Consider the following 23,906-nt stretch of genomic DNA (forward strand, 5'->3'; position numbering starts at 1 on the left):
TACTCCGCCTCCATTGTATATAAGACAATGCAGCTCTGCTTCTTCCTGCACTAGAAAATTGCCCCACCTCCAAGCATAAACACATAGCTTGAAATGGATCTGTGCTCATCTCTATCACCACCCCCATCAGCATCACTGTATCCTTTCAATCTCAAGTCCCTAGCTTGAAAATAGAGGATGAGATCACTAGTTCCCTATAGATATCAGAGGATGCTCTTGACCACTTGCCAATGAGCAGGTCCTGGGTTGCTCTAGTAGCGACTTACTAAGCCAACAGTGAAGCAAATGTCGGGCAAATACACATCATAGCATACATCAAGTTGTCAATTGCACTCACATAAGGAACTCTATTCATTTGCTCTTTCTCTTTATCTATTTTAGGGCACTGATCCAGACTCAAAACATGGTTCATCTTCACTGGAGTGTCAACGGGTTTATTATGATGCATCCTAAACTATTCCAGGACTTTCTTAATATAAGTTTCTTGGGACAAACCAAGAAGTTTTCTAGAGCGATCTCTAATGATTTTCACTCCAAGCACATTGCTCACCTCACCCATGTCTTTCATTTTAAAATTGAGAGATAGCCACTCTTTTGTGGCATTGATCAACACTATGTCATTTCTAACCAAAGTATGTCATCAACATACAGGGAGAGGAACAGAATCCCCTTCTCTATCTTATTGACATACATAGTGGTCTTCCTCTATCATAGACATACCAATAGAGATGATGATTTCATGAAACCTGAAATACCACTGCCTCGATGACTGCTTGAGACCATAAATGAATCTTTTAAGATGACAAACCTTATCTTCTTGCCCTTCGAGTACAAAACCCTCAAGCTGATCCATATAGATCTCCTCCACTAATCCTCCATTAAGGAAAGACATCTTGACATCCATTTGAAAAAATTCTAAATCTAGATGTGCTACTAAGGCTAGAATCAGATGAAGAGAGGCAATCTCACAACGGGGGCAAATGTCTCATTATAATCTACCCCTTGCCTCTGGGTATAGCCTTTTGCCACAAGAAAAGCTTTGTATTTGTCGATTGACCCATCCGTCTTGCACTTAATTTTTAAAACCCATTTACTTCCAATAGACTTGGCCCTAAGCGGAAGCTCAACCAACTCCCATACTTAATTATTGCTTATAGAGTCCATCTCATCCTTCATAGCAGCCATCCACTCACTGCAAGCTGGTGTCCACAATGCTTCTTTATAAGAAGCAGGATCATCATCATCGAGTGGAGTACACATAAAAATATCCCCTTCGATCTCGAAATGTCAATAGAGAATGTTTCCACATTCACTTCTACATAATTAAGGGCCTTCTCTGCCAGTTTCTAAGGGGATGTTCCCACTCATGAAAGTACTCCGACTAGCTGGAGAATCGCTACCACTTCCTTCAGTGACTTTAGGATATGATCGATCACCCTCACCAGCAGATGGTGTTGCATCGTCCTATAACTCATACAATCCGACGTCTCTCCACACACCACTAATTCTTGGGAATTCCTTGTCAAAGAATTCCACATCATGAGATTCTATCTTGATCATCCTATCATCTGGGTGTTCACCATACATCACATAACCCTTTGAGTTTTCAAGATACCTGATGAACACCAGCTTGCTTGCTCTAGGGTCGAGTTTTCTGAATATACATGAAGAGCTATGAACATATCTAGTTGAACCCCATGTTGAAGCTTTGATACTAATTGTTGCAATAGAAAAAAAGAAGAAGTAAAAAGAGACACAATCAAATACGTAGATCAGCCCAATTTTACTATGAGAAAAAAAATAAATATAAGAAGAGATCACACACTCTCAACTCTCATATACCAACCCTCTCTCTCAAAAAGAAATCTAACCCCTTACAAAAGCTCTCAAATAACCTCCAAGAAGACTCTCATAGGCCTACCATATCAAAGTTTTCTAATGCCCTTGGATGCTTCCTACAATGCTCTCAGCCACAGACCCCCTCTACCGCATCAGGACGCTCTCGGGTGCTCCTCCGCTGCTCTCTACCTCACCATAGGCTGTCAAGCCTTTAAAAAAGACCTCAAAAACCCAAAACAAAGTCTTGATCAAAGTCCTGAAACCAACTAGCTATTGGATCTTCCTTGCATGCACCCACGGCCGTTGGATTGCACAAAATCGTGGTGTGGACTGTGTGAAACCCCTCTTTGGACCATGCGGTCCATGTGTGTAGCATGGATTGCATGGAACCATGTTGGAATGCGGTAGACTGTGCGTGCACCATGCATGGACTGTGCGGGCGCTCCTCTGGTTTACGCAGTCCACGGTGGACCATGTGTGCTGGGCTAGCACGCGCTTGGGCCATGTGTCCCGTGGGTCTGCGTGTGCTTACTATGCGCCTCCACATCATGCACTGTGTGCTGAGCTTCTCCACATCTAGTCTTCGCTACTATGGATCGAATTTGAGGTACCAAATCTCAATAATCTCTATCTTGACTCAACATTCGGCCTTCACCTAACTCTGAGAGCTTCTGTATGATCTCGCTTCTATGCCCTGAGGCAAATGCCTGATTGTTTACAGATGGGCAAATATGAGAGTCAAGCCACGCCACTTCATCCCATCTCCATCATGTGCTATGATCCGTTTGACTTGAGACCTGCTCGAGATAGCCTCCTAGGGCAATAGGAACTTCATCTTGTGATGTTGCCTATCACCCTCCCGAGTCTCTTATCTCATGCTCTTCTACCTACTCCTGAAGCTTCATCTCGCACTGGGCTTCCATGGGCTCTTGAAGCTCCACCATACGTTGAGCTCCCTACTAAGAGGTAATGTCCTCTATACTTTCTTTCCTTCATCACAATTCTATTGCGGCACATGACTTTCAAGATTCCATCATCAGCTCTCCGCCTATAATCGTTGAATCCAGTCTGCTCAGTGAAATTAGATTACTCTTGAAGTTGGGTATATATCAGACCTCATCTAACTTTCTCACTGCTCCATCATCTATCTGTAAGCTAGCCGTCCCAGTGTCCTTGATCTTACAGCTCGATTCATCTGACAAGTGAACAGTACCCTCACTGCTCTCTAGAGAGTCAAATAGCTTCTCTCTATAACACACATGGTGCGAACATGTAGAATCCTAAATTCATTTAGAGAAAAAATAGATACCTCATCAGTCATCAGAAGAATATCATCACTTTCTTCTATATTGCTACCTTGGACCGTCATCACCATAGTAGCCTTCATTCGATCTCTGAACTGTGGGCAAAGAATCCCAACTCATCACATCGATAGCACCTAATCTTATTCAAGTCTCTTGACTTGGACCTGGACTGCCCACCTTATGATCCTCTACCATTTCATCTTCTACCACCACCACCTTCAGTAATTATTAAAGCTAAATCACCACCTAAACTCGAGGCTCGATTCTCTCTCTTGAGAATCTTATTTTGGAGTAGTGCCGCAGTAACCTAATCCATCTTGATGGTATTTTTTTCTACTAAAAAAGTAGTCACCAAGGACTTAAAAGAAGGAAGAAGTGATGCAAGCAAGACCAACCCTGGTCTTCTCCTTAACCTTCTCACCAACACTAAGGAGATCGGTGAGGATCTTTTGAAAGTTGCTGAGATGGTTTTGCATGCTCTATCCCTCGCTCATCCACAGCTGGCAAAATTATTTTTAGAGGAAGAGAACGTTAGTGAGTGACTATGCCATGTACATCTCCTCGAGCTTCATCCATATCACTGTCGGAGAAGTCTCGCTCATCACATAGATCATCACATCATCCGTCAAGTACAAGCAGATTATGCTCACCACCTGTATCTAAAGCTGCTTCCAATCCTTCACCTCCATGGTGGTTGGCTTCTCCTTACATAAAAAAATATCAATCAACTCCTGTTGGAAGAACACATCTTTCACCCTTGCTTGCCATAGAAAGAAATTATTCTTTCCATCATACCGGTTGATCTCCATCTTGATTGAGCTTGACTTTTTCACCTTCTTTAATCTTGATCAGCATTGCCATAATTTGGACAACCATGTACTCTAGTACCATCTGGCTCTGATATTAATTGTTGAAGCTCTGATACCAATTGTTGTGGCAGAAAAAAAAAAGAAATAAAAAAAGACACAATCAAATATGTGGATCTGTCCAAAGCTTGCCTCCATGGAACATGTAAAGCTTCACTATAAGAAAGAAAATAAATATAAGAGAAGATCACATACTCTCAACTCTCATATACCAATCCTCTCTCTTAATAAGAAGCCTAACCCCTTACAAAAGCTCTCAAATAAACCCCAAGGACTCTCACAAGCCTGCCGTACAAGGTCCTCTAATGCCCCTGGATGCTTCCTGCGATGCTCTCAGCCACGGACCCCCTCTATTGCACCAAGATACTCTCGGATGCTCCTCTGTTGCTCTCTACCTCACCACAAGCTATCAAGCCTTTAAAAAAGACCTCAAAATCCCAAAATAGAGTCCTGATTGAAGTCCTAAAACCAACCAACCGTTGCATCTTCCCTGCATGCACCTACAGTTGTTGGATTGTGCAAAATCATGCTGTGGACTGCATGAAACCCCTCTCTGGACCGTGCGATCCATGCATGTAGCATGAACCACATGAAACCACACTGGAGCATGGTAGACCACGAATGGACCGTGAGGGCGCTCCTCTAGTCCGTGTGGTCCATGATGAACTGCATGCACTAGGCCAGCACACACTAGGGTCATGCATCCCATGCGTGGGCCACGTGTCCCTTAGGCCTATGCGCACCTGTGAGTGATCGCAGTCGTAGGCGGTCAAAAATAAATCTAACTCACTATTATATAGATAGGATGAATCAGGATCGTCTCCATAGAGATCAGAGGGTGGAGATGTAATTAACTAAGTAAGAGAGAAAATTTAATTCTTAAAAGTTGGTATGTTTTAATCAAAACTAACTAATTTAAATCCAAGATGAAATTGAGAGAAATAAATAATGAAAAAGATATCTTCAGATTTTCAAATGATCACAAACATAGATTTTAGAAAAATAGGAAACAACATATGATTCACTACTGCATAATAATCCAATCAGATCAAGCACTTAACTTGATCAAGTATGCAACTAGATGGAGTTTCATTTATTAAATATCAATTTAGGATCAAATTGATTTGAAACTTTGAATAAGCTTGACAAAAATCTAATTCATGTAACAGAAGTTGAGCAGATATTGCATCAAAATCTAGTTAGCTGAATGTTTATCAACTAAAGGAAGCCATAAACTTCAAGAATGAAAAGCCAGTAAAGGAGTCACTTTACAGCTTTTCTGGCACAATAAAACCACAAACCACATGTTTAATACCAGATTTTACCTTTCCAATGGATGCCATTTGGGATCGAACCCTGGACCTCAGTTTGCAGCTATTCTAGACAGCACCAGCAAATAAAAATGGGGGTTTGCCTTTCCAAGGGATAGCCCTTAAATTTGCAAAAATATTGGCCGTAAAGACAAAAAGCTTGCATCTTCCTCCTGCATATTTTTTCAATTTGACTCCTGAAACATGGGAAACTTTTTATCAGAAAGAAAGAAATAGATAAACCATCTGGATTATTAATTTACACCGCTACTTCTACCCCAAACACAAATATGAGATGACAATCAAAATTATTGTTAGATAATGAAACTACGCCCATTACAATCTGAAAATAGGCTGATTGAAAACTATTGCCCTCAAAGAAATGATATATTTGAAAAACCCTTTTATCAGATTTAATCACAATAGACCAAGAAGCATGAATGTTATATCACTTAACAACTAAATTTCTTTTGTAAACATAAATCAGAACATTGGACAAAAAATACCAAATGAGAGAGATTTCACTTTTGTTCTTCTTCTCCGGCGGTGATTTGGAGACCTCGAGAACACATGGTACTTGGCCCGAGCACGAGCTTCAGAGCAAATGTGTGGTGGCATTCCTCAATATTATGCAGGCACGTGGTGTGCACCAAGGACTCTTTGGTGGCCCCATTTTGGACGCCCACGGCTTTTACTTAAGGCTGCAATTGCATGCCGTGACCCGACCCAATCCGCTTGGACTCAATCTGACCGATTTTTAAGAACATCTCCAAGTCAGGTATCAAAATTGGACCATTCCATGATCCAGAGAAGATTTGGATTTATTAGATTTTGACCCAACCCAACTTGACCCAGTTGCTATGGAGTTCTAAATTGGATCTTCTTATTTATTAGTTGACCTAACTCAATCCGAATCGAATAAGCCTATTAACTTGTGATGTAAGGGGCTAAGCTGGTCTTTACCAACTCCCAACCTATTCTGTGTTTAGTTGGAGTCATGAGAGAAAGAATGGATGGGATTGGAATGATGTATGGTCTTTATTTATTGCTTAGTTTAAAAATTTTTAGGAAGGATGAATAAAAAAGAAGAATTGCCCATTCATCCTAGTCTATATTGACAAAATTACTGCTTATTAATCTTTTGACAATGCTATAACACTTTTTCATTTTTTTCATTCATATTATTTATATATATATATATATATTTTATCTATACTCTTAATTCTATACTATTAAATTTTATTACTAATTTTTAAATTAAAATTATGTTCTATTTTTTATTAATATTTAATATTTTAATTAGTTATTCGTAAAATTTAATTAACTATTTAAATTAAATTATCAATTAATTAGTTATTTATACAACTATAACACAAAAGTAAATTAATTCATTAATAATATATTTATTAAATTATTTATTAAATTAAATTAAAATATTTATTAATTTTATATAATTATAAACTATAAAGATTATAGGTTTATACATTGCTTACTTCTTTAATATAAGTAAGTATTATAAATTGATAATAATAATATTTTTATCAAAAAGTAGTTTGGTAAAGATGTTATACAAATATCATATATCCTTTCTTTCATTCCTCTTATACTAAATAAATGAGAGAATCATTTCCATCTATTCTTCTATATTTTACCAAATATATAAGAGGATGAATACAAGATCTAGCCATTGTCTTCGTCATCCATCATTCCTTCTCTACCCATCTTTTCTCCAATTCATCCTTCATACCAAACAAAGGGCAAGTCCCAAATCCTTTGATTCTTCTCTAGTCTCCTTCTTTCAAAATCCTACATCCTTGATTATCTTTACTTCAATCAGCCAATCCTGCTATTCTATGATGGCTACATGCTTATATGTCTAGTCTATCAATCGTCTCCCCTCGTCCCCATCGACCTTCTTAGGTATCCTTGTGCAAGTTCTACACCCTTATGCCCATGCAATGCTATAAATTTCTTTATTCAATATCTTCTTTTAATCATTACAAAGCTTTTGTTAGAAAGATAGGAGAGTTGTACGAGGCAGAATTTGAGTAGCTTTTGGTAGAGCAAATGGATCCATATTACAACTAATAGACAATAAATCAATCACCTTTGTTACAATTGATTGATTACTTTGAAAAGCTCTCATCCCAATCACTCATGTTGAATGTTGGTTGAGTATTTCTTTGACTCAGATCCGATCGAAACTTAACTTTTGGGTTGGGATACATGAACCCAACTCAACCTGAATGGCTTGTTGGTTTAAAAATTTTTGTCATGGACCTAACATGACCTAATCCAACCCAATCTGATCTTCTATTGGGTTGGGTTTGGGCCCAACATCAAGACTCGAATAAAGAACTGGATCAAGCTGGGTCAATCGTGCCTCAATCAAATTCGACCCATTTGCGGCCCTAGTTGAAACCTTGTTTTTTATTTATTTTTTTTTGCCAAATTGTAAGATTTATATGCAAAGGCATCACAACCTTGTCTATTATATCTATCCAAAATGTAGAATCAACTTGTAGAGAGCCTTCCATACACCTTATCGATACCAGTATTGACGATATCAATTTTAATGTGCTTAACCATTATTAAAGTTCATTGTTTAATATGCAATAAATATTAATGACATTGGTGTTAATATACTCAATCATAATTAAAATATATTGTTTGATATGTAATAGAAATTTGGCCATTGAAGCATTCACCTTGTCATGAGATATTTCCAAAATAGTTAGGAAAATAAAAAAAACTAATCCATTGCTTAATGTGCATCAGAAATTTGATTATTGAAATCTTTTATTTATTACAATTTGTTAAATCACTATATTTATTTCAAGAATAATTAGAAAAGGAAAAATCGTGCTACCTCACACATCACATAGGTTACAGTATGACTAGATTAATGATGCAAATTGATGACTCTACTTACTAGTGTCGCACCTCTCAATCATAAAATTGTATGTGATGAATTGCTATAATACACCAAAGGATTCTCTATAATACACAAAAATGCTATGAGGTGCCATAACATGGCAGAAAAAAATTGTTACACCATCTTTCGGCATGGTATTTATGCTGTTTTATGATTTGGTTGCTTTTGATGGATCGTGCCAATTTTTATGTAAGAAGTTTTTTAAGTAAATGATCAAATACCAAAAGTATTACTTGGATTGAGGTTTAATCATTGATTAAGGAGTTATACCTTAGAATTCCAATGACCAATTTAAGTTTTTGTGAGAGAGTAAGCACTTGGTTAGGGCTATAGGTGGATCAGATAGGATCTGGCTTGTAACTAAGTATATCGAGAAATGACTACAAATTTAAGCATATGATTAATATGTATATTTGTGAAAGAAAATGGATGTAGATACTGATAGATAACTATGCTATCCGCATCTAAATATCCATTTCTATTGATAATCCTATTTAGTTTTATATAGCATTTATTAACCTTTAAGGGAACAAATAATCATATTATCATATATTGACTTAATTTACCTTCTATTCAGTGATATATTTGATTTTACAGTGGCAAAATTTAACTATATAACTTATATTTGTATTCATATCCATACTTTTAACATATGATAATATCCATATCCATTTAAAACAGATATGGATAGAAACTTTTACATCGGATTAATATTTGTATTAGTATTCATCAAATATAAATGGATACAAATATTGATATCCATATTAAATTTGTTTTTAGCACTACAGTAGGTGTCTAACGTAAGTTTTTTAGAGAGAAAGATTACAAAGAGAAAAAGGAAATCTCTCTCAAGCCATATTTGTTAACATTTGCAGCCGCTAGCATATCTCACTCGTTCTCCCATGGCTTCTTAAAAATCTTCATCTTTCTTTGATTCCAAAAATCTTGACCGAACAGGGCCTTCCCTGAATTGTAAAAGCAAGCCCTAGCAGCAACTCCAATATCTACCCAGATGGGGGCACAACAAAAAGAGATGCTCCATCGGCTTATCATAACTAAGCAATTTGATGTTTACTAGCAAGCAAACAAAGAGCCCTATTTCTGTGTCAGCAGCTCGATCCTCTAGATGGCAACATAATAAGGACAAATTATTAAGGACTCTCCCATGATAAACATCCCTACCTTCAAATCACCTGGTCACTGCCTACAGATAAATAGTTGACCTCTCTCCTCTGTTACATAGTTTGAAATAGCTTGGAAAACAATTGGCATAAAAGCCACTTTCCCAGCCAACAGCCCTTCCAGAACAAAGTATTTGTGGCACCTCCTACCTTGATTTTATTCTTCGAAAAAGGAACACTTCAGCTTTCGAAACACTCCACCTTTGGATTTTTTTTGTTTTATTGGATTAGGAATTTGCTTAAGAGGTTTGCTTTTTTCTATATCACTCACCTAGGTACAAAATTAGAGCATATATAATTCATTTCATTCTACTTTGTAATGCTTTAGTAAATTTAGCTTTGCTTTTTTTTTTAAAAAAAAATTCTTTCTCCATATTGGTCCTAGATATTCGCCAATGTAATTTAAATTCGGAATTATATCTTCTTCTTCCTAATGAAGGTATCGGGCTCATGAGTTTTGATCGCCTTCCTCTTTCTCTCTTTGATCCCATTCTTTCACTATCATTTACTATGACTGGCCTTTTCCATATTGGATACCAATGTTGCAGTGAGCTAGTTGTCAGCTACCAACCACATAATAATTGCATTGATCTCTGGAAAAAAATAATATGATAATTATTTATTCATATCATAACACTACAGTCCAGTTAGCTGAAGGAACTCAGGGTTGATCTTAAAATATAGACATTTGGTAAAATAATCTTTTAGATTTGAAACTTTCATTTATATGAAAAAACAATATATGAGGAGATACACACAACCGTGATATTTATTACTAATTCTTTGTAGCCACTGTTAGAAAATAAACAACAAACTCACAGCTTAAGTCTCAAAGAAGTTTAATGCAAGGAAATAGGTTTCACAAAATCACTGCAACTTGATAATTATTAGAGGTAAGATACTAAGACAGACTTACCTTCCACTTAAGCCCAGTAAGCAATGATCACTTCTCAACAGATTTCATCAGACATTTAAGTAAATAATCATTTATAGAAAATAAGCATATAGAGTCATCAATTCGAAATCAATTTCAATTATGCAACATAATTCATGCCAAATTCATTTCTTTTTCAAAATTCAAGTTTCTTTCGAGATTTCAATTTCTTTTGTTCTTCAATTCTTTTCGTCAACCATGAGCTATGACCACATTTTTCCTGTGGCAGGGTCATAACACGCGTATCTTCTTGCGGTGAGCTGCAATCATTGGCAGCAAAGTCCTTCGAACCGCTGGTCTCTCTGGCGGTTTGTCGCTGGTCTCTCTGACGACGTAAACCCTCAGGACAAATCAATTGCCAACGTATATGCCCCCATTGGCAGGGTCCTTTACATAGTCAGGTTGTTTCATATTGTTTCTTATATCATAATTCTTCATAAATCATATTTCATATTCTAATTTCGATAATAAAATATATAATCATGTAGTATCGAAATCAATCAATATAATGCATCATGAAATCAATATGTTCAATCATGCTTCATCATAACATTTCAAATAAGATATTTTCATAAAAAATACATTCATCCAATTCATGCATCGTTTCACAAATCATGTCAGAAAAATATATTATAATTTGCGATAAATCTAGAAAAAGTGAAACATTACTTACCTCGAATGCATTCCAATAAATCCACATAATTCTATAAATTTTCTTTCAAAAATTTGTTCGTAGATCATATCGCGATATCCCATGATCAAACATCCACAATCCTATACAGAATCAATTTCAATAATTAGAAAGAATACGAATACCATATTTCAACGGTTTAGATTGGGTCCGATCATCTAATTTTCTAATCAAAATCTAATTAGGACCTAAACGATCCAAAGTTTGACTATCAGATCAAATCGGATTCGAAGTGATAGGATCGAGGTTTCTTCATCGATTTCATAAAATCAAGTGGAGAGAGAAAATCAGAGGAGAGAGAATTCATGAGGTACAATTCGAATTGATCAGGTGACACAATCCAACATTACGATTGGTCCAATATCTCGATTGGTGAAATCAACATGATCAAATCAAGTCATGGCTAGATCGGATCATGGATGATCAAATCTAAAGATTCATGGTCTGATCAAGGTGGGTGCCAGTACGCTGTCTGACAATCATGGATCAGGATTCTTCATTAGAATCAGAAATATTAAAAAACTTCATTGATAAATCATCAAGAGAGAAAAATTGATAGAGAGAGAAATTTTAGAGAGAGAAAATTCTAGAGAGAAAAATTCATCTTGGACTCTCAACGATATGATTCAACAAATTCGATCGATCAGATCAAATCATGCTAAATTATCATGTGGATAATTCAATAAAATCATGAAAAAAATCTAAAAATACCTGATCTGATCAAAGTGGATGTCGTGTGTACCGTCCGACGATCACAGATCAAAAATCATCACGAGGATCATTTAAATTCATCATCATTCTTCTCAAAATTCTAAAAATCTTAGGAGAGAGAAAAATAATTTAGAGAGAGAGAGAGAGAAAGTCCAATTCTAGAGAGAGAAAATACTAGTTCAGCTGAAGAAGAGAGGGAAGAGAGAGAAACTCTCTTTCTCATATTTTATTATTTATATCATTATTTATTAATTAATTTTATTTTTTTTTCTTCTTTTCTTCTTCTTTTTTTTTTCTTTTTCTTCAGAGAAGAGAGAGGAGAAAATCCTATTTATTATTATTATATTTATTTTTTCTTCTTTTTTTTTTTTTTTTTTTCTTTTTTTTTCTTTTTCTTTTCTTTCTTCTTTTTCTTTTTCTTTTTTTCTTTTCTTTTCCTTCTTCTTCTTTTTTTTTTTCTTCTTCTCGGGCTTCCTTTGGGCCGAAACAGGGGACTCACAATCCCCTTTTGGCCGCCGGCGGTGGCACCGGCATGGGGCGGCCATTGGCAGGAAGGGTGGCGACCAAGACAAGAGGAGGGCCAAACCGGTGGTGGCGGTGACCACCGGCGTCGGAAATCAAGAAAAATGGGCAAAAATAAGGTTTCTTCCGTAACAAAATCCGATGACTCCGGTCACCAGCGAGCTGCACACAGGCATGGAAAGGAAAGGGGAGAAGAGAGGAAGGGGAGGAGGCTTACCTCCGATGCCGGCGAGGCTTTTCCGGTGAGCAATTGACGGGCACAGGGATGGATCTCGCGGTGGTTTTCTGACGATTGTCGCCGACTGGATTCAGGATCTTGTGGAAGGGAGAGAGGAGGGATCTCCTCCTTAAATAGATGCCAGAGGGGGCTCTTTTCTGACTCCGATTGGGAGCCGTGAGAGGAGGAGAAGACTCCCTTAGGGAGTCTTCTCCTCTATTTTTTTTTTTTTTTTTTGTTTGGGCTTTGTGGGCTGGAATTCTTACTCGGGCCGGGCCATCACATTCTTCCCTCTAAAAAAAATTTCATCTCGAAATTTTTCTTGCTTGAGTCTTCATAGTTTCTTACTTGAATCTCATCCACAAGTATTTCAATATTCTAATTCTTGATATAAAATTCATTCTTAAATCATTTTATAAGAAAAAAGTCAATACATCAAATATTGATCTGAAATGGAACCATTCATTTTCTTATTTATCAAGATCAACATCTCAAAGATTTTCAATATTTCAAGATTTCAAAATTATGATCTCATTTCTTATAAAAATCATATTCAATATCTCACTGACTCAAATTAAAATAAATCTATCTCTTGTGTAGAAGAAAATCAATGTCTCTATTCTTGCATAAGAACTTCATTCATCATCATCATTTATTTTTTTTTAAAATATTAACCACTCTAATTTCAACCCATCATAAGATAGGAAAAACATACTTATGTGAATCATATGATGACATCCCAATCAATCAAAATTCAAAAATATTTTCTCTTATTCGTACTTTCAAAGGTTGAAGATTTATCATTTCAATCTCATTCTCGAACTTTTGATATTTTAATTCTCGATACAACTTCATCATTAAGTCATTTCATAAAGATCAATATCACCATTGTTGATTGAATCAATATCACTATTTCTAGTCATCGAAATTTTCTTACTCAAACCCTCAAACTCTTAAATATTCTAATTCTTGAAGCAATTTTATCATTAAGTCATTCCATAATAAAAATCAATAACTCAAAATTGATCTAAATCAAAACTATATTTTTCTTATAATCAAAATCAATGTCTCTATTCTAAGTAAGTATATCAATTTTCTTTATCTAAACATTAACAACTCTTAATTAATCGATTCATTATCAAATTAAATTATAAATAATCCAATCCATCTTTTGTAGAATAATCGTCAATATCAATAGATAACCTCAATCTTTTTCATTCAGTCAGAGAAATAATAATGATCAAAAGAGTCCAACTTCAAATTTATTATACCCTGGAGATAAATATTTGAGTATAATAATCTAAGATCAAATCATTATTCGATAAACAATCTCAAATTCTTCTAATAAATAGAGAATTATAAAATTTAATTCTAGGATAGAGAAAATTTATCTCTAAATATTCTAAATCTAAAATAAAAATCAAGGGTCCACTCATCCTAGAATAGGATGCTAAATATTTTTTTTTTAGCATAGTAGCGGAAGCACTACTTTTAAAAATCACATTAGGATATCTAAAATAATTAAAATTTTAAAATATTATTCTTTCTAATATCAATAATTTTTTTGTATCAAACCATATCATCTATCATAATTCTTTAACTCAAAGGGTCAACATTCCTGACTTACTCAAAGTAATCAGATTACCATGCTTCCCACTGGCACTTGATCTAACAATCAAAATTTCTTAGGTTCACAAAAAAAAAATTTGATCAAATTATTTCTTTATCTTATCAATAGAAAAGATCTAAAATTTTAAATTTTAATTGAAGTCAAGATTAACTTTCGATTTCATTCATACTTTTACTGGTATACAATAATCTTGATTAACCCTTGAGTCCAATATCATATTTAAACCATCATATAGATTTACTATAATCAATATGAATCAAATTTTAATTCTCATATCAATTCAATTTGATAATTTTCAAACCAAAATCTTATAAGTCAAATCAATGAAAAAAATCCTTCGATGCTCCACCAAATTTGGACATAATCAGAATATATAAGAATTTCAAATCATTATTTTTTTTCTAAAATTTTTATCATCAGGATCTTCAATATCTATCAAATATCCTTTCATAACAATCATACAAACTTCAAAAAAATAAATCTCTATTAATAGTAGATTCAATTAGGACCTCGTTAACAAAAGCAAAGAACTCCATATCAATTTCTAAATCAAAATTTTTAAATTATAAATTCACATGGATCCTTAATCTAAATAAATATAAATCAGATCTTTTATCTTAATCTAAGATATCAATTTTTCATTAACAACCTCAACAATAATATTAGAAAATCTCTTGATCAACTTAGATACGAAATTTTTAAATTAAATTTCATACATATCATGTAGTCTCCAAGAGACATAATAAGATCATTATCTAGATCTAAGATGATGATTAAAGATTTCCAGTACGATGAATATTCTACAATCTCATAATCCATTTCCATCAATAAGAAATAGTTTCTTTTGCAATATCTCCAAATATGCATTCATCCTAATATGCACTTTATATATGATCCACATACCAAGTTCAATTTTCGATAAATATTCCAATCAAGCATCATAAAAGATTTTCTTAGTCCATCTGGGAAAATATTTTATCATCAAATCTTTATCTTGTCAATAATAGTCAACTTCTCAACTAGAAGTAATATCATAGTATTATTCTCACATCGAATTTGAACTTACGATTCACTTGAATAACCAATGATCAAATTAATAACCACAATGCACAATAAAATTTTATGTCAATCTTTTGTGATTACTTTCGATCAAGATCTAACTAATCATATCATGATCTATAGATTATCCATCATATTTCAAATCCATATGTATAATCTCTTGCGATCCTTTTATACATAATCTCAATGTTTAATCAAAAATTTATAAATATTTCTCCCACTACAATCATCAAAGATCTACACTATAATGTCCTGGTGTCTATCCACTTACACCCATTCCTATAACATTCTATGTTCATAATTATCACTTATGCTCTGATACCATTTTAATTGTCACGCCCCGACCCGAGATTGTGAATCGAGGGTCATGGCAACCGCCGCATACTCATAGAAAACTCTTCCCATAAGCATGCAAGGCATCTTATCATGCTATCCTAAAACAACAGCGGAATAATTAGTCAATAATTTAAATCCAAAATATAACGATCTAAATTTCTTCTTTAATATCTCAATAAATTCAACAATGATTCATAGACCTTACATCAAATTCAATAAGACTTTCACTAAAATAAAAGTATGGAGATTCTGCTTCTGATCACTCTTTCATTCATATCTTGTATCATCTTAATTCCTCAACATCTGTAAAAATAGTAAAATAAGAGGTAATGAGCTAGACAGCCCAGTAAGCAATGATCACTTCTCACAGATTTCATCAGGCATTTAAGTAAATAATCATTTATAGAAAATAAGCATATAGAGTTCATTCAATTCGAAATCAATTTCAATTATGCAATATAATTCATGCAATTCATTTTTTTTCAAAAATTAAGTTTCTTTTCGAGATTTCAATTTTTTTCGTTCTTCAATTCTTTTCGTCAACATGAGCTATGACCATATTTTCTCTGTGGCAGGATCATAACACGCGTATCTTCTTGCGGTGAGCTGCGAATCATCTGGCAGCAAAGTCCTTCGGAACCGCTGGTCTCTCTGGCGGTTTGTCGCTGGTCTCTCTGGTGACGTAAACCCTCAGGACAAATCAATTGCCAACGTATATGCCCCCATTGGCAGGGTCCTTTACATAGTCAGGTTGTCAATTCATATGTTTCTTATATCATAATTCTTCATAAATCATATTTCATATTCTAATTTCGATAATAAAATATATAATCATGTAGTATCGAAATCAATCAATATAATGCATCATGAAATCAATATGTTCAATCATGCTTCATCATAACATTTCAAATAAGATATTTTCATAACAAAATATCATTCATCCAATTCATGCATCGTTTCACAAATCATGTCAGAAAAATATATTATAATTTCGATAAATCTAGAAAAAGTGAAACATTACTTACCTCGAACGCATTCCAATAAATCCACATAATTCTATAAATTTTTTTCAAAAATTCTGTTCGTAGATCATATCGCGATATCCCATGATCAAACATCCACAATCCTATACAGAATCAATTTCAATAATTAGAAAGAATACGAATACCATATTTCAACGGTTTAGATTGGGTCCGATCATCTAATTTCATCTAATCAAAATCTAATTAGGACCTAAACGATCCAAAGTTTGACTATCAGATCAAATCGGATTCGAAGTGATAGGACCGAGGTTTCTTCATCGATTTCATAAAATCAAGTGGAGAGAGAAAATCAGAGGAGAGAGAATTCATGAGGTACAATTCGAATTGATCAGGTGACACAATCCAACATTACGATTGGTCCAATATCTCGATTGGTGAAATCAACATGATCAAATCAAGTCATGGCTAGATCGATCATGGATGATCAAATCTAAAGATTCATGGTCTGATCAAGGTGGGTGCCAGTACGCTGTCTGACAATCATGGATCAGGATTCTTCATTAGATCAGACTATTAAAAGAAATTTCTCATTGATAATTAATCAAGAGAGAAAATCATAGAGAGAGAAATTTAGAGAGAGAAAATTTTAGAGAGAGAAAATTCATCTTGAATTCTTCAGACAATATGATTCAACAAATTCGATCGATCAGATCAAATCATGCTAAATTATCATGTGGATAATTCAATAAAATCATGAAAAATAAAATCTAAAAATCTGATCTGATCAAAGTGGATGTCGGTGTACCGTGATCACAGATCAAAAATCCATCACGAGGATCATTTAAATTCATCATCATTCTTCTCAAAATTCTAAAAATCTTAGGAGAGAGAAATAATCTAGAGAGAGAAAGTAGAGAGAGAAAGTCAATTTAGAGAGAGAAAATACTAGTTCAGGCTGAAGAAAGAGAGGAAGAGAGAGAAACTCTCTTTCTCATATTTTATTATTTATATCATTATTTATTAATTAATTTATTATTTTTTTTTCTTCTTTTCTTTCTTTCTTTTTTTTTCTTTTTTCTTCGGAAGAGAGAGGAGAAAATCCTATTTTTATTATTATTATATTTTTTTCTTTTTTTTCTTTTTCTTTTCTTTTCTTTTCTTTTTCTTTTCTTTCCTTCTTCTTTTCTTTTTTCTTTTTCCTTCTTCTTCTTTTCTTTTCTTCTTCCCGGGCTTCCTTTGGGCCGAAACAGGGGATCTCACAATCCCCTGTTGGCTGGCCGGCAGCGGTGCAACCGGCGTGGGGCGGCCGTCGGCAGGAGGGGGCGACCAACGACAAGAGGAGGGCCAAACCGGTGGTCGGCGGTGAACCGACATCGAAATCAAAGAAAAAAATGGACAAAAATAGAGGTTCTTCCGCAACAAAATCGGCGACTTCGATCGCCGGCGAGCGTGCATACAGGCATGGGAAGGAAAAGGGGAGAAGAGAGAAAGGAGAGGAGGCTTACCTCCGATGCCGGCGAGGCTTTTCCGGCAAGCAATTGGACGGGCACAGGGACGGGTCTCCGTGGTGGTTTTCTGGCGATTGCCGCCGACTAGACTTAGGATCTTCGTGGAAGGGAGAGAGGAGAGATCTCCTCCTTAAATAGAGCGAGAGGAGGGATCTTTTCCGACTCCTATTGGAGCGGCGAGAAGAGGAAGAAGACTCCCTTCGGAAGTTCTTCTCCTCTGTTTTCTTGTTTTTTTTTTTTTTTTCGTTTGGGCTTTGTAGGCTGGATTCTTACTCGGACCGGGCCATCACAGAAAATCTCTCTCAAGCCATATTTGTTAACATTTGCACCACTAGCATATCGCACTCATTCTCCCATGGCTTCTTAAACATCTTCATCTGTTGTGGCCTGCTTTTTACAACATCAATTCCTTGGTCGATCGGTAATGGTCGATTAATTAATTATGTCTGACCCTTGGTGCTCGTTGGTGCTATTTACTTGTGGCCTACTTCTACTAACATGGAGGCATAGCTGCATGATCTGCAGGTTAGTGATCTGATAAACCCCTCACGAGAATGGCAATTTGCCTCTTATCTCTCCCTCATGTCAGATGAAATGATGATGCTGATATCTAATATCTCCATTGCGGTTCATGATTGGTCTGATCAATTGACATGGGGAGCAAGTATCTCAATGGCTTGGTTGTGGAAATTGAAAGTACCCCCCAGAATTAAATTTTTTGGTGGAAAGTGCTATTGAACTGCTTGCCATGTAAAGACCTTTTAGCAAGAAGGGGAATTATTGATTACTCCATGGCCTCCTGTGATTTGTGTCCTGGCATCCATGAAGATGTTAATCATGCTTTAATCCTGTGCCCCTTTGCGAAATCTTGCTGGTCTCATGCCGAAATATGATTCCTTCTGATCTCTTGCCTATTTCCTTGTTAGGCCTTGTAGACTCCTTGTCTGCTGCCCGAATTGAAGAGAAATTAGATCTATTTTGGCTATACTAGCTTGGTTGATATGGGATGGACGCAATGAAAGGATTTTCCAAAATTAGTCACAGTCGCCTGTTCAACTGGTTAGAAGAATTTATGGTTATTTAACAGTGCGGCATTGAAGATACTGCTGGGCAAAATTTTTTTCCAAATAGGCGTTGTGGTGACTCTACTCTGCTCAACCTGGGCAGACCAATCCTATATTTGTTGTTTGGTCACCACCCCCCTATGGAAGCATAAAGGTAAACTTTGATGCATCTGTCTCGAATGGAAAGGTGGCTGCAGGTTACGTAATTCGTGATAGTGCAGGTCTGCTTATAAAGGCAGCAGGTAAGGCATTACCATGTTATCCTATTGCTTATGCTGAAATTGTGGCTGCATGGATGGGTTTATATGCTGCAGTGGTTGAGCTAAGAGCAACTTCTCTCTATGTTGAGGGTGATTCTCATTATGCTATCTCCACTATTTCTAACTTTCAGCTACGTCACAATGAAAATAATCCTCTGTTGCTGGAATTGTATTGCTAGAAGCAAGGGTGCTCTAATATTTCTTTTACTCATATCTACAGAGAGGAAAATAAAATGGCTGATTTTGTTGCTAAATATGCAGATCAGGGAGAATGCTCTTGGTCTGTGTCGGCTCCAATTCATAGTGAATTATTTTCTCTTTTGCAGGCTGATAGAAGGGGTACATCGTATAGAAGAGGATAGTGAGCAGCAGATGGTTTTGGCTCCGCATGTTTTCCCCTGCTTCAACTCCGATCCTTTTCTGGAGGGAAGGGAGGTCAACTTGTGGTTCATCTGCTATTTATTATGTTCTGGAACTTATCATCCTCACAAGTACCAGTAAAGGTTGATGTGTATTCAATTGGTTTTAGTGGTTAGTTTTGCTCTGTCTTATGTATGTTTGAGGAAACATGTTTTTGTTGTATGACCTGTAGGGATTGACTGTAGTAGAAATATTGCATATGTATGTTGGGTGGGATAGCTCAGTGCCTGTTGTATCTTGGAGTTGAATCAATGAATCCACCTCCTCATGTTACCAAAAAAAAAAAAAATCTTCATCTTTCTTTGATTCCAAAAATCTTGACCGAACAGGGCCTTTTCTGAATTGGAAAAGCAAACCCTAGCAGCAACTCTAATATCTACCCAGATGGGGCACAACAAAAAGAGATGGTCCATCGGCTCATCATAACTAATGGAGAAGGCACACCATTTTCTAATCCTCAAGCAATTTGATGTTTACTAGCCACCAAGCAAAGAGCCCGATTTTTCTGTGTCGGCAGCACAATCCTCCAGGTGGCAACATAATAAGGACATATTAAGGACTATCCCATGATAAACATCCCCACCTTCAAATCACCTGGTAGCTACTATAATGTAAAAGATTATATAACATAACATTCTGCTGCATGTGATCAAACTATTACGTTAGCCTACTCAATTTATTTTGGAATTTACTTAAGAGGTTTGCTTTTTCTAGTGATATGCATTGATCATTCTTATACACAACAGGTTTGCAAGTGATCATTTGGTGGGCGAGGAGCCTGGGACCCTATGGGAACTTCTGTTTTTGTGAAAACCATGATACATGATCTGGTGCTCTGCCTTGACCTGAAGGTTTTTGGGTTGCCTAAATTCTGAATCAGCTGATTGTTCTTGCATGCTGAAACCATGCATGACTGGTTTCTGGAAGTTCTAGATTTTTTTATTTTTATTTTTTGGAGCAACGATGTAGTTCATTTTCTATATCACTCATCTAGGGACAAAATTAGAGAATATAGAATTCATTTCATTCTACTTTATAATGCTTTAGTAAATTTAGCTTTGCCTTCTTTTTTTTAATCCTTTCTCCAAACTGGTCCTAGATATTCATCAACGTAATTCAAATTCAGAATTATATCTTCTTCCTAATGAAGGTATCAGGCTCATGAGCTTTGATCACCTTCCTCTTTCTCTCTTTGATTCCATTCTTTCACTATCTTTTACTATGACCGGCCTTTTCCATATTGGATATCAATGTTGCAGTGAACTAGTGGTCATGCTACCAACCACATAATAATTGCATCGATCCTTTGGGAAAAAATAATATGATAATTATTTATCCATATCAGAACACTACTGTCCAGTTAGCTGAAGGAACTCAGGGTTGATCTTAAAATGCAGACATTTGGTAAAATATTCTTGTAGATTTGAAACTTTCAATTATATGGAAAAACAATATATGCAGAGACACAGACAACTATGATATTTATTACTAATTTTTTGAAGCCACGGTTAGAAAATAAACAACAAACTCACAGCTCAAGTCTCAAAGAAGTTCAACACTAGGAAATAGGTTTATAACACCAAACGCTGCAACTTAACAGTTACTGGAGGAAAGATACCAAGACAGACTTTACCTTCCACTTAAGCTTCACCAGATCTTCTAATGAACTTGAGTCCCAAGGCAGGCATCCCTAATTTTACGCATAGTCATGGCAACATCACTTATATTCAATCTTTCTCTCACGGATTCATTTGAGCAAGAAAGACCAATTCTTGCCATGGATATTAAGCATTCACGAGTTTTATTCTCATCCTCCAGAAGTGGCATTAGCGGATCCACAATTGTCATGACTCTTTTAGAAAAAGCTATCTTGACAAACTTTTGAAGGCTTAGGCCATCTTTGAACATATCATCAAGAGGACTCTTTCTGGTAAGCATCTCCAAGAGAAGGATTCCATAGCTATAAACGTCACCAGAAGTAGATACCTGACCACTTGCACCATATTCTGCAATACATATATTTAAATGCTTGAGAAAATTAAATGTATTAATTCAATAATTATCTTTAACACCAAAAAGAAAGTAGTAGAAAAGAAAGTTTAGCACGGACATCTTAATTAGAGCAAATATGAGCCAAGAAGATAGAGATGAAAATAGAATGTACCTGGGGCAATATATCCAAAGGTTCCTTTTATCCGGATTGAGCCACTCTTGTCCGCCAACGAGTTTGTTGAAGCTTTAGACATGAACCTCGCCAGACCAAAGTCCCCCACATGAGCAACCATCTCATTATCAATGAGTACATTGCTAGGCTTTAGATCACAATGAGCAATAGATGGCTGACAATTATTATGAAGGTAATCGATTGCATCAGCCACATCAATCGCTATGTTTAACCTTTGAAGCAGGCTTAGGCTTTTTGTATGATGATGCCCATCTAATTTTGGATGTAACCATTTCTCTAGACTTCCATTAGGAATGAACTCAAAAATCAGAGCTTTGAAATCGTGGCCTCTAAAATCAACCATTGAGCAGGAAGTCATGACCTTGACAAGATTTCGATGTCGAGCACTTCTCAGAACCTCACATTCAGCTAGAAAACTCTTTGAAGCTCCTCGATTTTGAAGGTTGAAAACCTTCACAGCAACAATAGTTTGATGAGGACTCAAGATGCCTTTATAGACAGAACCATACCCTCCTCTGCCAATGAGATTAGTGGAAGAGAATCCGTCAGTTGCTCTAATCAGATCATTGTAAGAAACTCTAGGGAATTGATCTTCCAATGGAGATACAATTGGAGCATTATTTTTCAACTTCCGTTTCTGTGGAAGGGTAAAAAGGAAGAATAGAAGGATCATAAACAGGACTGCACCAGCTATTGGAAACACTATTTTCAGTAGCAGAGGCCACTTTCTCTTTTTGTATGACTTTCCTGGGCATGCGGGCAAATGTAATTCTGGAACACCCCCACAGAGCCGACTATTTCCTTTGATGGAAACCTGAGTAGCATTTTTAAAGACCCCCTTTACTGGCACTTCACCTTCGAGATGATTGAAAGACAAATTCAACATTTGCAGTTGTTTCAACTCCTCTAGAAATGTTGGATAGGCCCGGTTAAATTGTTATGTGAGAGATCTAATTCCCGAAGGCCTCTCATGTTGCCCAAGGATTTGGGAATTGTCCCTTGGAACAAGTTGTTACCCAGATATAAGTACTCCAAGATCTCACAGTCATCAAGTGTGCTGGGAATATTACCAGACAGCATGTTCCTAGAAATATCTAGAGCATGGAGATTCTTTAATCTCCCGACCTCTAGAGGGAGGGATCCATCCAATAAATTGTCAGATAAATTTAGATAAAGGGACAAGGCGGGAAGGCTCAAAATCTCTTTGGGTATGGTTCCACTAAGATGATTGGCAAAGAGGTCCAAGGTTGATAGGTGTTGCAGGTTTCCAAGACTTTGAGGTATGGGGCCTTGCAGGTTATTCTGGTCCAAACAGAGTTTAGTCAGTAGTGTGAGATTGCCTAGGGAGAATGGAATCTGTCCTGTAAACCTGTTAAAAGATGAGCTCAACATCACTAGCCTTGCAAGGTTCCCAATGCTTTCTGGAATAGCCCCAGTGAAAAGGTTATACTCGAAAGCAAGCATCTGTAGTTTGGCTAGGTTTTCAATTCCATGTGGGATTCTCCCTGATATATGGTTTCCTCCCAGAGCCAATACTTGGAGCTGTGAAGAGAGGTTGATTACTGAGTTGGGCAACATGCCTCCTAGCATATTGTCGTCGAGTGCCAACTCCGTTAACTGGCTGCAGTTTGTGAGAGAGTCGAGAAATTCCCACCCCTTGGCATCTCCTGCTTCCAGGTGATTCTTTTCTACATTAAGAAGGTAAAGGCCTGGTAGCCTTCCCAGCTCAGATGGCACCCTTCCACTAAAATGATTATCTGGAATGCAAATGAGTTCAAGTCCTGAGGCATTTGCCAGTGTAGTTGGAATGGGTCCATCAAACTGGTTGCCACCCAATACGAGGGTGTGAAGACTAGGAAGCGTGATGCCCATATCAGTTGGAATGCTTCCTTGCAGCTTATTTTCAGCCACATAGAATTTTTGCAATGATGAGATGTTGTACAGCTTGCTA

At 36.2% G+C, this 23,906-nt stretch overlaps 1 protein-coding gene across 1 annotated transcript; it reads right to left on the reverse strand.

The window, feature by feature from the left end:
- Window positions 1-21,429: 21,429 nt before the first annotated feature.
- Window positions 21,430-23,827, reverse strand: LOC140855826 (probable LRR receptor-like serine/threonine-protein kinase At3g47570). The gene is made up of 3 exons (XM_073252878.1): window positions 22,972-23,827; window positions 21,935-22,810; window positions 21,430-21,776 (listed from the first exon to the last, which is right to left on the reverse strand). The coding sequence occupies exons 1-3, from the start codon at window positions 23,825-23,827 to the stop codon at window positions 21,430-21,432; spliced, it is 2,079 nt and encodes a 692-aa protein (XP_073108979.1).
- Window positions 23,828-23,906: the final 79 nt, after the last annotated feature.

This window comes from Elaeis guineensis, chromosome 1 (assembly GCF_000442705.2).
Source record: "Elaeis guineensis isolate ETL-2024a chromosome 1, EG11, whole genome shotgun sequence".
Classification (NCBI taxonomy): domain Eukaryota; kingdom Viridiplantae; phylum Streptophyta; class Magnoliopsida; order Arecales; family Arecaceae; genus Elaeis; species Elaeis guineensis.